The sequence below is a fragment of the Anomaloglossus baeobatrachus genome, chromosome 5, assembly GCF_048569485.1.
Source record: "Anomaloglossus baeobatrachus isolate aAnoBae1 chromosome 5, aAnoBae1.hap1, whole genome shotgun sequence".
NCBI classification, from domain to species: Eukaryota; Metazoa; Chordata; class Amphibia; order Anura; family Aromobatidae; genus Anomaloglossus; species Anomaloglossus baeobatrachus.
Window position 1 is genome coordinate 79,162,624 of NC_134357.1, and position 12,331 is coordinate 79,174,954.

At 45.2% G+C, this 12,331-nt stretch overlaps 1 protein-coding gene across 3 annotated transcripts in view; it reads left to right on the plus strand.

The window, feature by feature from the left end:
• The window catches only part of NEURL1 (neuralized E3 ubiquitin protein ligase 1), a 395,339-nt gene that overhangs the window by 313,422 nt on the left and 69,586 nt on the right, over positions 1-12,331 (plus strand). For 2 of the 3 annotated variants that reach the window (XM_075348617.1, XM_075348619.1), the window contains exon 2: positions 10,795-11,036. The exons of the other annotated variant lie outside the window; for it this stretch is intronic. In XM_075348617.1, the coding sequence (XP_075204732.1) occupies positions 10,795-11,036 (242 nt within the window). The remainder of the gene's footprint in view (positions 1-10,794; positions 11,037-12,331) is intronic. 3 annotated transcript variants of the gene reach the window in all.

The following is a 12,331-nucleotide window of genomic DNA, read 5'->3' on the forward strand; positions in this document are numbered from 1 at the left end:
CAGAGAAACAAAATGGCGGCTGTAACTGTGTCAGAGAAACAAAATGGCGGCTGTATCAGAGAGACAAAATAACCAGCAATACTACATAAGGACACATAAAAGGACGATGGACGCACAAAAGGACATATGTGTACAGATAACAACCAACCACTTTGATGATCCGCAAAAATAATTACTATCTATAAACACAAATACTTTCCATACTATAACAAAAACATGGAACAAGTAACATAGACTTTACGAAAATGACTTACCACGTCCAGAAAATGCAGCCGTCTATGCTATCTATTAATAATCGCAGTTTCGATCCTCCCAGCGACACGCTCGGGAACGAATGAGGGATATACAAGTGCAGATGCGGCTTTGATCCGAAAACCAAGCAAGCGGGAACAAAGCACGAATGAATCTGTAATACAGCGACACGCTCGGGAATGAATGAGGGAAGATGCAGCTTTGATCCGAAAACCAAGCAAGCGGGAACAAAGCACGAATGAATCTGGGTGTAGTCACCGGTTTGCTCCTAGAAGACTCAAAAGGGAACAAAGCATGAAGTGATACCCAATCAGAGCGCAATAGTGTTCTCATTGCTAACCAATCGTTGCAGAGAGGGGGCGCGGAAATGGCGACGTAACTAAACACTATTGTTCTCAGCGCCAACCAATGGGCGCAGAAGGGGCGTGGAAACGGGGACGCAACAACACGCCTTCGTGCATCTCATCTAGGTCGTCAACGAAATCGTAAATAGGGTGTCAAACATACAGATTCATGCAGCCCAGCAGGACTCCAACGAGCCAAAAATGGCCCAAGCTGTTCGGCATCGATCAGCGATTTCGCAGCAGGGGGTGAATCGTTGGTACGTGTCAAACATGACGAGATCGCAATTGAAGTCGTTCTTGCGTCACAGAAACTGTGACGTAGTAACGATCTCGTTGTACGATCTCGTTATGTGTGAAGTGGCCTTTAATGTGTATATATCTATATCACACCTAGGGATGATAACATATAAAGAACCTTTGTTGACTTGTCTAATTGAAATCTGATTGTGTATAAGCTATGAACTCCTTTGATAAATAAACAATTATTTCTACTTACAGTTGAAACCAGACGTTTTCATCCACTCTCTATAAGACACATCTGCAGGTTTTTCCCTTCGCTCTCTATAAAGACACATCTGCAGGTTTTTCCCTCCGCTCTCTATAAAGACACATCTGCAGGTTTTTCCCTCCGCTCTCTATAAAGACACATCTGCAGGTTTTTCTCACTATCTGACATGAAATAAATAAACCTTTCCTGTTTTAGATCAATTAGGAACCACAATTATTTCTATTTGCCAAATGCCAGAATAATGAGGAGAGAATGTTTTAAGGCATTTTGATTACTTTCTGCAAAGTCAAAGGTTTTCCTCCATTTCATTAGTATTTGGCACCATTGCACTTAAACTGTATGACTTGGGTGAAACATTTTGGATCTCCTTCCACATGCTTCTCACAATAGTTGGTAGGAATTTGGGCCCATTCCTCCTGATAAAACTGGTGTAACTGAGCCATGTTTGTAGGTCGTCTTGTTCACACTGGCCTTTTCAGCTTTGCCCATAAATTTTCAATAAGATTGAGATCAGGGATTTGTGATGGCCACTCCAAAACATTGACTTTGTGATCCTTAAGCCACTTTGTAACCAGTTTGACAGTATGCTTCGGGTCTTATCCATTTGGAAGACCCATTTCCACCTAAGTGGAAAAGGTCTATTCTGTTTTCATGTCAGATAGTGAGAAAAACATGCATATGTGTATGTAAACGTCTGGTTTCAACTGTATATTAATTGTTACTTTTAATAAAATTGCAGTTTCCGTTTGCAATTTTTATTACTTCATTCATTTTCAGACCCACTAATGAGCAGTTTATAGTATGAACCAAGTTTCTGATTGTTCTCTTGTGGGAGTGTTCCTCCCAGGAATATAGGCTGGATTTGAGGTTTGTGTATATCCAGGGAGCTGCTGTCTTTCCTTGCTTTTACGCAACCTTACAGCTCCAGAACTGCTCTTATTCAATCTTCGTGTGCTTCCCTCCTCGTCTGTATCCTGTTTTACTCTTCAAGTAAGACCATGTGTACACGTTGAGTATTTGGTAAGTTTTGTTACATCAGTATTTGTAAGGCTAAACCAGGAGTGGGTATAAAATGCAGAAGTGATTCCGTGTTTCTATTATACTTTTCCTCTAATTGTTCCACTCCTGGTTTTGGCATTCAAAAACGTATGTAAAATACTGACCAAATACTGAACGGTTGAACGTGACCTAAGGCTGGAGTTAAAAAAAAACAAAAAACGGTTTCATTCTCTTCCAGAAAAGTAGGACAATTTTTTCTCACTCATCATTCATGTGCTGTCTATGTGTCATCCGTTTTTTACTCAGCAGCTATTAATCTTTTACAGGACCATTTACAGTTTCCCCTCTTACAGAATTGTAATATATCTGTAAAAATTAGATGCCATACTGATGGCCTGACGGCAAACAGCTCAGTAAGTGAAACATCGCTGGAATCAGGGTCTCTGTCTCTACATTATGCTGCTGTAAGATTGGGGAGCAAAAACCTGGTGACAGATTCCCTTTATGTTATATTGATCCGAGTACAATCCCTTTTTTATTGGATTGCACTCATCTGATTTATACACTCGTGTGAGCGATCCCTAACACTGAGAGAAGGGAGGGAAGAGCAGGGAGAGCAGTTAGGAGGAGGTGCTCTGACAGATTTGTATCATTTTTGCAGATCACTCAGCTAGAAAATGACTTGCAGACGTCTGCCGCGGCAAAATGGTAGAATTTTTTTTAAAGAAGACGATATAGAAAGTTGCTTAACTTTGTATTTAGGAATCAAATGAACAATACAAAAATCCCATGAGAAGGCGTGCACAGCTTTTTAGAGGTCATACATAGCTTTGGTCATGCTCTGACATCTTACCAAATAGTCTATATTTAGATTTCATATTTCAAGCTATATTTGCATTGCCTGTTTCAATTAGGTGAATTTATATCATATCATTAACATGTCTATTTCTTACATTCTTTTAACGCCTCATATGTGCGGTATTACAAAATTGAAGGGGTGTTCCCATCATCTAGTTTTACAACATATTCTGAGGATGTGCTAAAACACATTAATTGATGAGTATGTGCGATTGGTAACCCCTGCTGATCTGGAGAAGGGTGGATCTAGGAACAAATGTCTTTTTGTTTTTTCTCTTAGTCAGCAGTAGTCATAGGCAATTGTTTGCAACATGTTCTCCTTGAGTTGAATGAGATTGAAATGCTATTTTTTTGCGCAGTGGGAAGCAGTTGCAGTGCAGGGCAATACTAAGAGGGAACCAGAGCAGAGCCTCACTGATCATTGTGACTGGATATACTGGTGATCACTTAAGGCCCCGTTACACGCTACGATTTATCTGACGATATGTTGCCAGGGTCACGGTTTCCGTGACACACTTCAGTCATCGTTAGCGACGTCGTTGCGTGTGACACCTACGTGCGACTCCGAACGATCGCAAATAGGTTGAAAATCGTTGATTGTTGACACGTCGTTCAGTTTCAAAATATTGTTCGTTGTTTGGAACGCAGCAGACATATTGCTACGTTTGACACCCTGCCAGCAACGAACAACATCCACACGACCTCCTTGGTCAAACAATATATCGCTGAACGATGTTGCGTCGTTTGTGAAATGTGTACGTGTGACTGCTACAAAACGACCTATGTGCGATCTCGGCAAATTGTAACTACGATCTGGGCGTGTCACATCGTTACTGAGATTGTCAGATAAATCGTAGCGTGTAACGGGGCCTTTACTCTGATGGCCCATCAGAGTAAAGGCCCCGTTACACGCTACGATTTATTTGACGATCTCAGTGATGGGAAAACTATTGTGCGGAATTAGAGTATATGAGCACTGGTAATAGTGGCTAGACTGTAGAAAAAAAATATATGCTATAACGCAGGGGTCGGGAACCTATGGCTCGCGAGCCAGATATGGATCTTTTGATGGCCGTATCTGGCTCGCAGACAGGGCTCCTACCTGTCTATGGGAAGGATCAGGGCCGGCGCCAGCACAATTGAGAGCAATGATGAGAGAGTGAGCGGCGCGCTCTCTCTCTTATCATTCTCCCCGCTGTGACTGTCGGCGTTCTTTTGACAGCGCTGCAGCGAGCGCGGTGACGTCATCACTGCGCGCCTGCTGAGAGGTCAGCGAGCGACAGCAATGGACGATGCGCCGAGGAGACCGGATCAGCGGGGGAACGAGTGAGCCGCCCCTCTACTGACACTGGGCTCCCCTGACTCACAGGCCGGCCACTACACAGCGGCACTAGTACACATAGGGGCCCGGCAGCCGCTCTGCGTCTATGTGTAGTGCTGCTGTGTAGTGGCCGAACTGTGAGTCAGGGGAGCCCAGTGTCAGTAGAGGGGCCCCTGACCTGGAGAGGCCACCAGCCGTGTCTGAGCTGCAGGAGTGCTAGTCCTGACCTGCACAGCAGACGGAATCTCCATCCTGCAGGACCTGCGATGATGTCACGCCCATGTGACTGTGTGGGAGGAGACACAGGAGGCCGGGCAGAAAGCAAGAGAACTGAATCCTGAAGGAGATTTGGACACATGACTGGTAATAAGAAAAGAGGGGACATGAGGGGAGGGGCTGCAGGGTGAGGGGCATATGAGGGCTGCAGACTGACAGAAGCATGTGAAGGGGTGCAGAGTGTTTGAGAGGGGTAAGTTGGGGTACAGGCAGGGTGAGATATGTGAGCAGGGTGTGTGAGATATGGGGGTGTATTGTGTGTGATATGGGGGGTGCAGGCTGTATGGGAAGCAGGGTATGTGACATATGGGGGTGTAGTGTGTGAGATCTGGGGGGTGCAGGCTGTATGGGAAGCAGGGTATGTGACATATGGGGGTGTAGTGTGTGGGATATGGGGGGTGCAGGCTGTATGGGAAGCAGTGTGTGTGTGTGTGTGTGGGATATGGGGGGTGCAGGCTGTATGGGGAGCAGTGTGTGTGTGTGTGGGATATGGGGGGTGCAGGCCGTATGGGGAGCAGTGTGTGTGTGTGTGATATGGGGGGTGCAGGCTGTATGGGAAGCAGGGTGTGAGAGATATGGGAGTGTAGGCTGTATGGGAAGCAGGGTGTGTGAGATATGGGGGTGTAGTGTGTGTGATATGGGGGTGCAGGCTGTATGGGGAGCAGGGTATGCGACATATGGGGGTGTAGTGTGTGGGATATGGGGGGTGCAGGCTGTATGGGGAGCAGTGTGTGTGTGTGTGATATGGGGGGGTGCAGGCTGTATGGGGAGCAGTGTGTGTGTGTGATATGGGGGGGTGCAGGCTGTATGGGAAGCAGGGTATGTGACATATGGGGGTGTAGTGTGTGAGATTTGGGGGGTGCAGGCTGTATGGGGAGCAGTGTGTGTGTGTGGGATATGGGGGGTGCAGGCTGTATGGGGAGCAGTGTGTGTGTGTGATATGGGGGGTGCAGGCTGTATGGGAAGCAGGGTGTCTGGGCCACTGACAGATACAATTGCTCCAGCGGTCACTTAGTACACAAAGGAGTGTTCCTCTCTGCTGCACTAAGCCACCGCTGGACCTAAACAATAATTTGCTGTAAAATAATAAAATAGATAATTGACATAACTGACAATGCGTTGTGTGACATGTCCAATATTCCAGCTTCTTTCTTCTGCGAATGCCTCAAAGCTGGCATTCTCTCAACATCAGGTGGGAAGAATGCCAGCTTCCAGTCATGCGCAGGAAAAAGAAGAAGCCAGACTGCTGGACTGATGTCATGCATCGCAAGTTCACAATGTAAGTTATTTATTTGATTTTTTTACTGCTAATTACCATTGTTTCAGTCCAGTTGTGGCTTTATACAGCAGGGAGGAGCATTCCTTGCTGTACTAAGTGAACATTGGAGCGATTGATCTGTCAATGGCCCTTTAAACATATTGTACGGCTCTCGCAGAATTATATTTCAAAATATGTGGCGTTTACGGCTCTCTTAGCCAAAAAGGTTCCTGACCCCTGCTATAACGTATAACAGATTCACTAATTTTAGATCATTGTATAAATTGACACACGTACCGCTGATGCAGCATCTATGAGATGTGAAATGAAACTTACAATGTGGTTAAGACTAGTGTTGAGCGGACCAGGATCGGCAAAATCCGGATTCGCACGGTTTGAGCGGCAGATCCGAATCCGGACGCGGGATTCCGAGTGCACGATCCGGATCCGGTAATTTTTTTTTTTTCTCTCTCTCTCGGTCTCTGTCTCTCTCTCTTTCTCTCTCCTCACTCTCCTCTCTCTCCCCGGATTCCACTCCCAATTGACATATATGGGGCCGGATTCCGGATCGGATCCGGACTTCTTTATCAACCCTCCGTGAATCCGCCAGACCCGGATTATTCCCAGTCCGCTCAACTCTAATAAGACTATATATAATCGTGTTCAGAGAGAGTTGGTTTTTTACCCTTTATCCTGCTTCAGATATTGATATATAATAACAAAAAAAGACAGTAGCACTCTGAAATGGTAAAGCAATGAATGCAAGAATATAGATATGCATTACTACTTAAGGAAATCTAGGAAAAATTCAGATATTTAGCATACAAAAATGGCCATTTCAATATCTGCCCAATAGCCACATCAAGGCATATCTTGTTATTGGGAACCTACACTAAACTAATATTGATATAGTGTGGAAAAAGGTAGTGCATGTCACTTCTTTTATGTGGCTTCTTATGGAATCCGCACCAATCTAGACAAAAAACAAAAAACAAATAAGGAAATGAAAAATAAAAAATACCCTGGGGACAGGGAAAAGATAGAAAGAGACAAACGCGGCGCGAATCTGAGTGTAGTGATTTTTTTATATAAAGGTGTTGAAATAGTAGGTGCTCAGTAAAGCAGCAGCTAGCCCAGCCCCTGAAATGGATGTCACTCGTGAGTCTTCGTTTTAGGGTGGGGACAGCAACTGCGGAAGTGAACGTAACGCCAATTGATGATGTCCCGTTGGGGTATCTCAGCAAATGTCATTACAAATAAAAGTAAAAAGCATACTGGAAGTTAGCATAGAGAGAAAATGGTAAGGGATTTTTAACTGAAGTATATTAGAAAAAGGATTAGATTATGAAATAGACATTAAGTATGAAATTTACCGTCGGTTTCGGACCACCCATTCAATTAAAAGGGGGAAGAACAACAGCTAAGCCATAAATGAGAATTTTCTTTTGATCTGTGCTATCAATTCCCCTATCTTTTGTGTACATAAAATTGTACACATACAGTCAAGACCAAGAGTGTTTGCACCTTGAAATGTTCAAGAAAATGAAGTATTTCTCCCAGAAAATTATTGCAATTACATATGTTTTGTTATACTCAAGCTAATTTCCTTTGTGTGTATTGGAAGAACACAAAAAAAACTGAAAAAAAAGCTAAATTGTCTCCTGCCATAGCGTTTCATTTAATTCAAATGTCGATGGATAGTTTGCACTGACACTGATGCACCCTGAGCCTGCAGGATAGTGTGAATTTCTAGGGAACTTGATTGGGGCTGCTTATCCACCATCCAGACTTTCCTGCTTTGCAACCTTGTCCTTGTCCAAGGAGATTAGCTACAGTGCCATGGGTTGTAAACTTCTTGATTATGTTGTGCATCGTGAACAAAGGAACATCAAGATCTCTGGAGATGGACTTGTAACCATGAGATTGTTGCTATTTTTTAATAATTTTGATTCTCAAGTCCTCAGACCGTTCTCTTCTCCTCTTTCTGTTCTCCATGCTTAGTGTGACACACACAATACAAAGATTGATTCAACTTCTCCCCTTTTTAACTGGTTTCTGCTGTGATCTTCATTGCCCACACCTGTTGCTTACCGCAGAGTTTGAACGAGCAATACATACTTGAAACAAAGTTATTTACCTACAATTTTAGAAATATGCCACAATTTTGTTTGGCCCACTTTTGGGAAATTACGTCCAATTTGCATTTTTTTTGTGTTGTTCCAATGCACATAAAGGAAATAAACATGCATTTGACAAATTGTGTAATTGCAAGAAGTTTCTGGGAGAAATTTAAGGGTGCCAACACTTTTGGCCATGACTTTATTTGTTCTTAAAGGGTTATTCTCAACATCATAACATATCCCCTATTCTTTGGATGAATTTACTAATCCCTGGGGGTCAGTACACTGGGGAACCCCACATTCTCAATAATTGGACTCTGTAACCCAGGAGCTGACCTCAGCACAGCCCCGACTTTAATCAAGTGGATATGCTCATGGTCTACCTGTGCTCCATTTGTGCCGCCCCTGCAGCGGTCGAAACCGCTCGGATCCGGGGGTTGCTGTGGCTCGAGGGTCTCCGGACCCGGGGGCTTGCGGCCACTTCAAATGTAAAGGGGGTATTTACAGGGGAAAGAGAGTTCATGACACCACCCATGGTTCGCGGTAAGGGGTGTACCGACGCTGCCGATGGGAGTACCCGGGGGAGATGGAGCGGGGCAGCCTGATGACGTTCCCTCCATGGGTAGGGGTATCCCTGGGACACTGGATGGTGAGATGCTGGTTGTAGGGGAGCGCAGGGCTGGTTGAAAGCAGGGGGAGAACCATGTACTCACTCATGCAGTGTTGGGGATGATATGGCCGCGAAGCATACTCTGACAACAAGGTAAACCAAGTCTCTGGGTGTCGCTGCCCTCTTGGGGGAGCCCGTCCGGGTATCCGTCCCCTATAGTACTGTCGGGTGGTCCGGAGCCAGCCTCCGTGCACAAATTAGAAGTGTTCTGGTGGCCCGTTGGCGTAAAGCTGTCCGGGCCTTGCTCCCTACTAGAGATGAGCGGTGTTTGAATCGAACTGTTCGCCAATCTCAAATTCGACCTGTTTTAGGCGATGTTCGAGTCGTTCGACAAACAAGAACAATTAGCTTCAAGTTCGACAGTTCGAGGTTATGTTCAATAACGGTTCCATCACCAAAAGCGTAACTGGCTTTTCACAGTAATACTGTCATTCAATGTTAATACAGTGGAACCTTGGTTAACGAGAACAATCCGTTCTGGGACTGTGCTTGTTAACCAAGTTACTCGTTCAGCAAAGCAAGATTTCCCATAGGAAATCATTGCAACGCAGACAATTCCTTCCACAACATGTTAAATATCCCATTCTAGTCCCCTATTGTGCCATTCCACACATTGACAAACACGTACAAACACACACAAACACACACAAACATACACGCACACACACATATTATGCTCACCTTACCTTCCATTCCATCGCCGGCCTCCTGGGACTTGCAGTTCGCTGGTACAAGATGTTTATCGGGTAACCATCGCGACCGATGCCGGAACTTCCGCTGCCAGAGTGCTGACATCAAAGGCAGGAGCCGCTTGCCTCTGATTGGCTAGCGCGCTAACTTTGAGCAGCGTCTGACAGAGGAAGTTCCTCCATTGTCACGATGGTTACCCGATACACATCCTGTAGCGGTGAACTACGTGTATCGGGTAACCATCGTGATGAGGGAGGAACTTCCTCTGTCAGACGCTACTAAAAGGCAGCGCGCTGACCAGAGGCAAGCAGCTCCTGCCTTTGACGTCAGTGCTCTGTCAACGGAAGTTCCGGCATCGGTCGCAATGGTTACCCGATACACATCTTGTACCGGTGAACTGCAAGTCCCAGGAGGAAGGCGATGGAACGGAAGGTAAGGTGAGCATAATATGTGTGTGTGCATTTGTGTTTGTGCATGTTTGTATGCCATTGTTTTCAATGGTGTTCGAAGGTGTTCGAAAGTGTTCGACGAACATTTCACGAACACACCCGCCGATCGACGAACCGAACCGAACTTGAACACTAGGGTGGTGGCTCATCTCTACTCTCTACTTGCTGGTAGTGGAGCTGTGCTCTCAAGCGCTCACGCTTGGGATTTCTGTGGGCTGCGTGGGTTGGAAAGCCCTATCCCCCTCGTTGCGCTAGAGCCCTTGATCTCTGAGCTTCTTGGGGACAGTCCATGAAGTCATTATCCTCCGCAGGTTAATTGCTGGGTTGCCTAAAGCTACTCCCCAACATAGGGTCCAGTACCCCGCAGTGCTTTCGGTCCAAGACCGGTTATTAGACTGCTGCTGCTGACCGTCCTCCAAAACCAGCTCTAGGCACCCAGCCTCAATACCCTGCGACCGGGTCTCCGACTCCTTCGGGCCCAGACTACCGTCTGCGACCCAACCTCTAACACCCAGGGAGCCACACGCTCCCCCAACTCCTCACTATTCGAGAGCTACCACTGTTCTGTTCTACTTCCCTCCCACCAGTCTGCCTGACCCCTAGTAGGCGGTCCTATTTCTGCTCAGCAGCCCACTGGTGTGTCTGACAGGGTGTGGTGTGAGGTGCGGTTGGGATTTGGATGCGGATGGAGGCAGTACTACAGGTTGGAAACCTAGAACCATGGGGGCTTGAGTTCTGCACTAAAAGACAGAAAGTGCAGTACCCTGTGATGCCCTGACTAGTCCAGGGGTGTCACACCTTCATTGTCTATGAGACTGCTGAAAATAGTAGAGCACTGTAGTTTTTTGGCAGTTCCATGGACAATGAATAGAGCAGAGGCCAAGTATACATATTTCCTTTTTATTAAAGACTGGAGCCAGAGTCCTGTGATCTATAGCCCAGCTGTACAGATAGCGTATAACTTTTATAATTTTGGAAGTAATTCTTTAAATTAAATGTGCTGAATGTTTTAGAAGCTCTTCTTCTTCTTAAACCCGTTTTCTTTTTAGATTCTATAGGTGGGACATTTCCAGCCTCCTCTCATCGATGTCATCACAAGCAGAAGCACTGCATGCCCATGCCACAATGTGGGGGATTAGTAATCAGTCCTCTCCTTTTCCATCCGCATGCCAAGGGATCCCAAATCATGATGGATACCACGCAGAAAGCAGTAAAGAGGCAGGCCAGTTTCTGCAACGCCATCACTTTTAGCAACAGACCCATAGTCATACATGAACAAGTGCGGCTTAAGGTATGTTACATTCTCATTGACATCATTTCAGGAAGCAAGCTGTGTAATCCAAATGTTTGACTGGCTGCTGTAGCATAGTGCACCAAATCTTATCCTATCATATTGTTCCTATATCTGGTATTTATAATCCTGTAAATATATATTCTAGTAATCAGATAACTATGGATAAGATTGCCCACATCGTGTCGTTTTCGAAACTTTCACCAATGATTGAACTTGTATTATTCTAGAAGTCTAGTAGGGCACATAAATTAGCCTTGAAGATGTCATAGTCTAAAAGTGCAGACTCAACAACGTGCTCTGGTGAGAAAGAACACACGACTTCAAGTACAATGGCCGAGCGAAGATGAAGGACTAAATTGTGACATTCCTGCTGCTTGATTTACATTATGGTCTTTAATAAATGTACAAGTGCAGATGGAGCAGAATTGACACTATGATCCCCTTGTATCAGCCACAACATTAGAGGAGAGAGGATTTGTCAGGAAATTAGTACCAAACTGAAACTATGTAACCCCATAACCCCAATATGTAATCCCACTCATTCCTCTGTCCTCTCCGACGTGATCCTCTAAAGCAGGGATCCAGCTGTGAGATATGCAGTAGGAACCTTGAGACTGTGAGGCCTCACGATACACTGCCGTGTATAACATCTTATTCCTATGACCAGACGTGTTTCTCTTCCCATCCAATCGAGAGCACAGTTTAGTCGTAGTCTAATGTTTACTTCATGAGATTATTCTTTTATGTGACAGTGTGCCATGATGTCTTTTTTATTACATATTTTAAGTGAGAACAGATTGCAGTCATCACTCGGGTTCTGGAGCCACCTAAATATGTCTAAAAGGTCTCTATGCTCCCTATGAGTAGAGGTCCATGCAGTCCTCTCTAGAGGTCCCTGCAGTCCTCCAACCTTGACCTCAGTCTTGAAATGGACCATATTCTGCACAAACTACTTACCCAAAAGAAAACAACCCTGTGGAATATTTGCAGAGTCCATGACTAGAGATGAGTGGACCTGTGGAAGTTCGGTTGTGCAGGTTCAGTCGGACTTTAGATAATGCTCATTTTGGGACCCAGGTTTGACCTGGACCCCAACAAGAGTCAATAATTGAGCAGTTTGGCTTTCCACCCATATGCAGCTAGCCATAAACAGATCACGTTTTTCCATTTTATATTTTTTTGTATACACTAGATCCGTTCACGCTGTTGTTACCCCCAGTGCGAACCGTTCAGACACTACAACCGACTCACGCTGGGCTGAGCACTGAGTGTACCCAAGCACAGTGATGCTC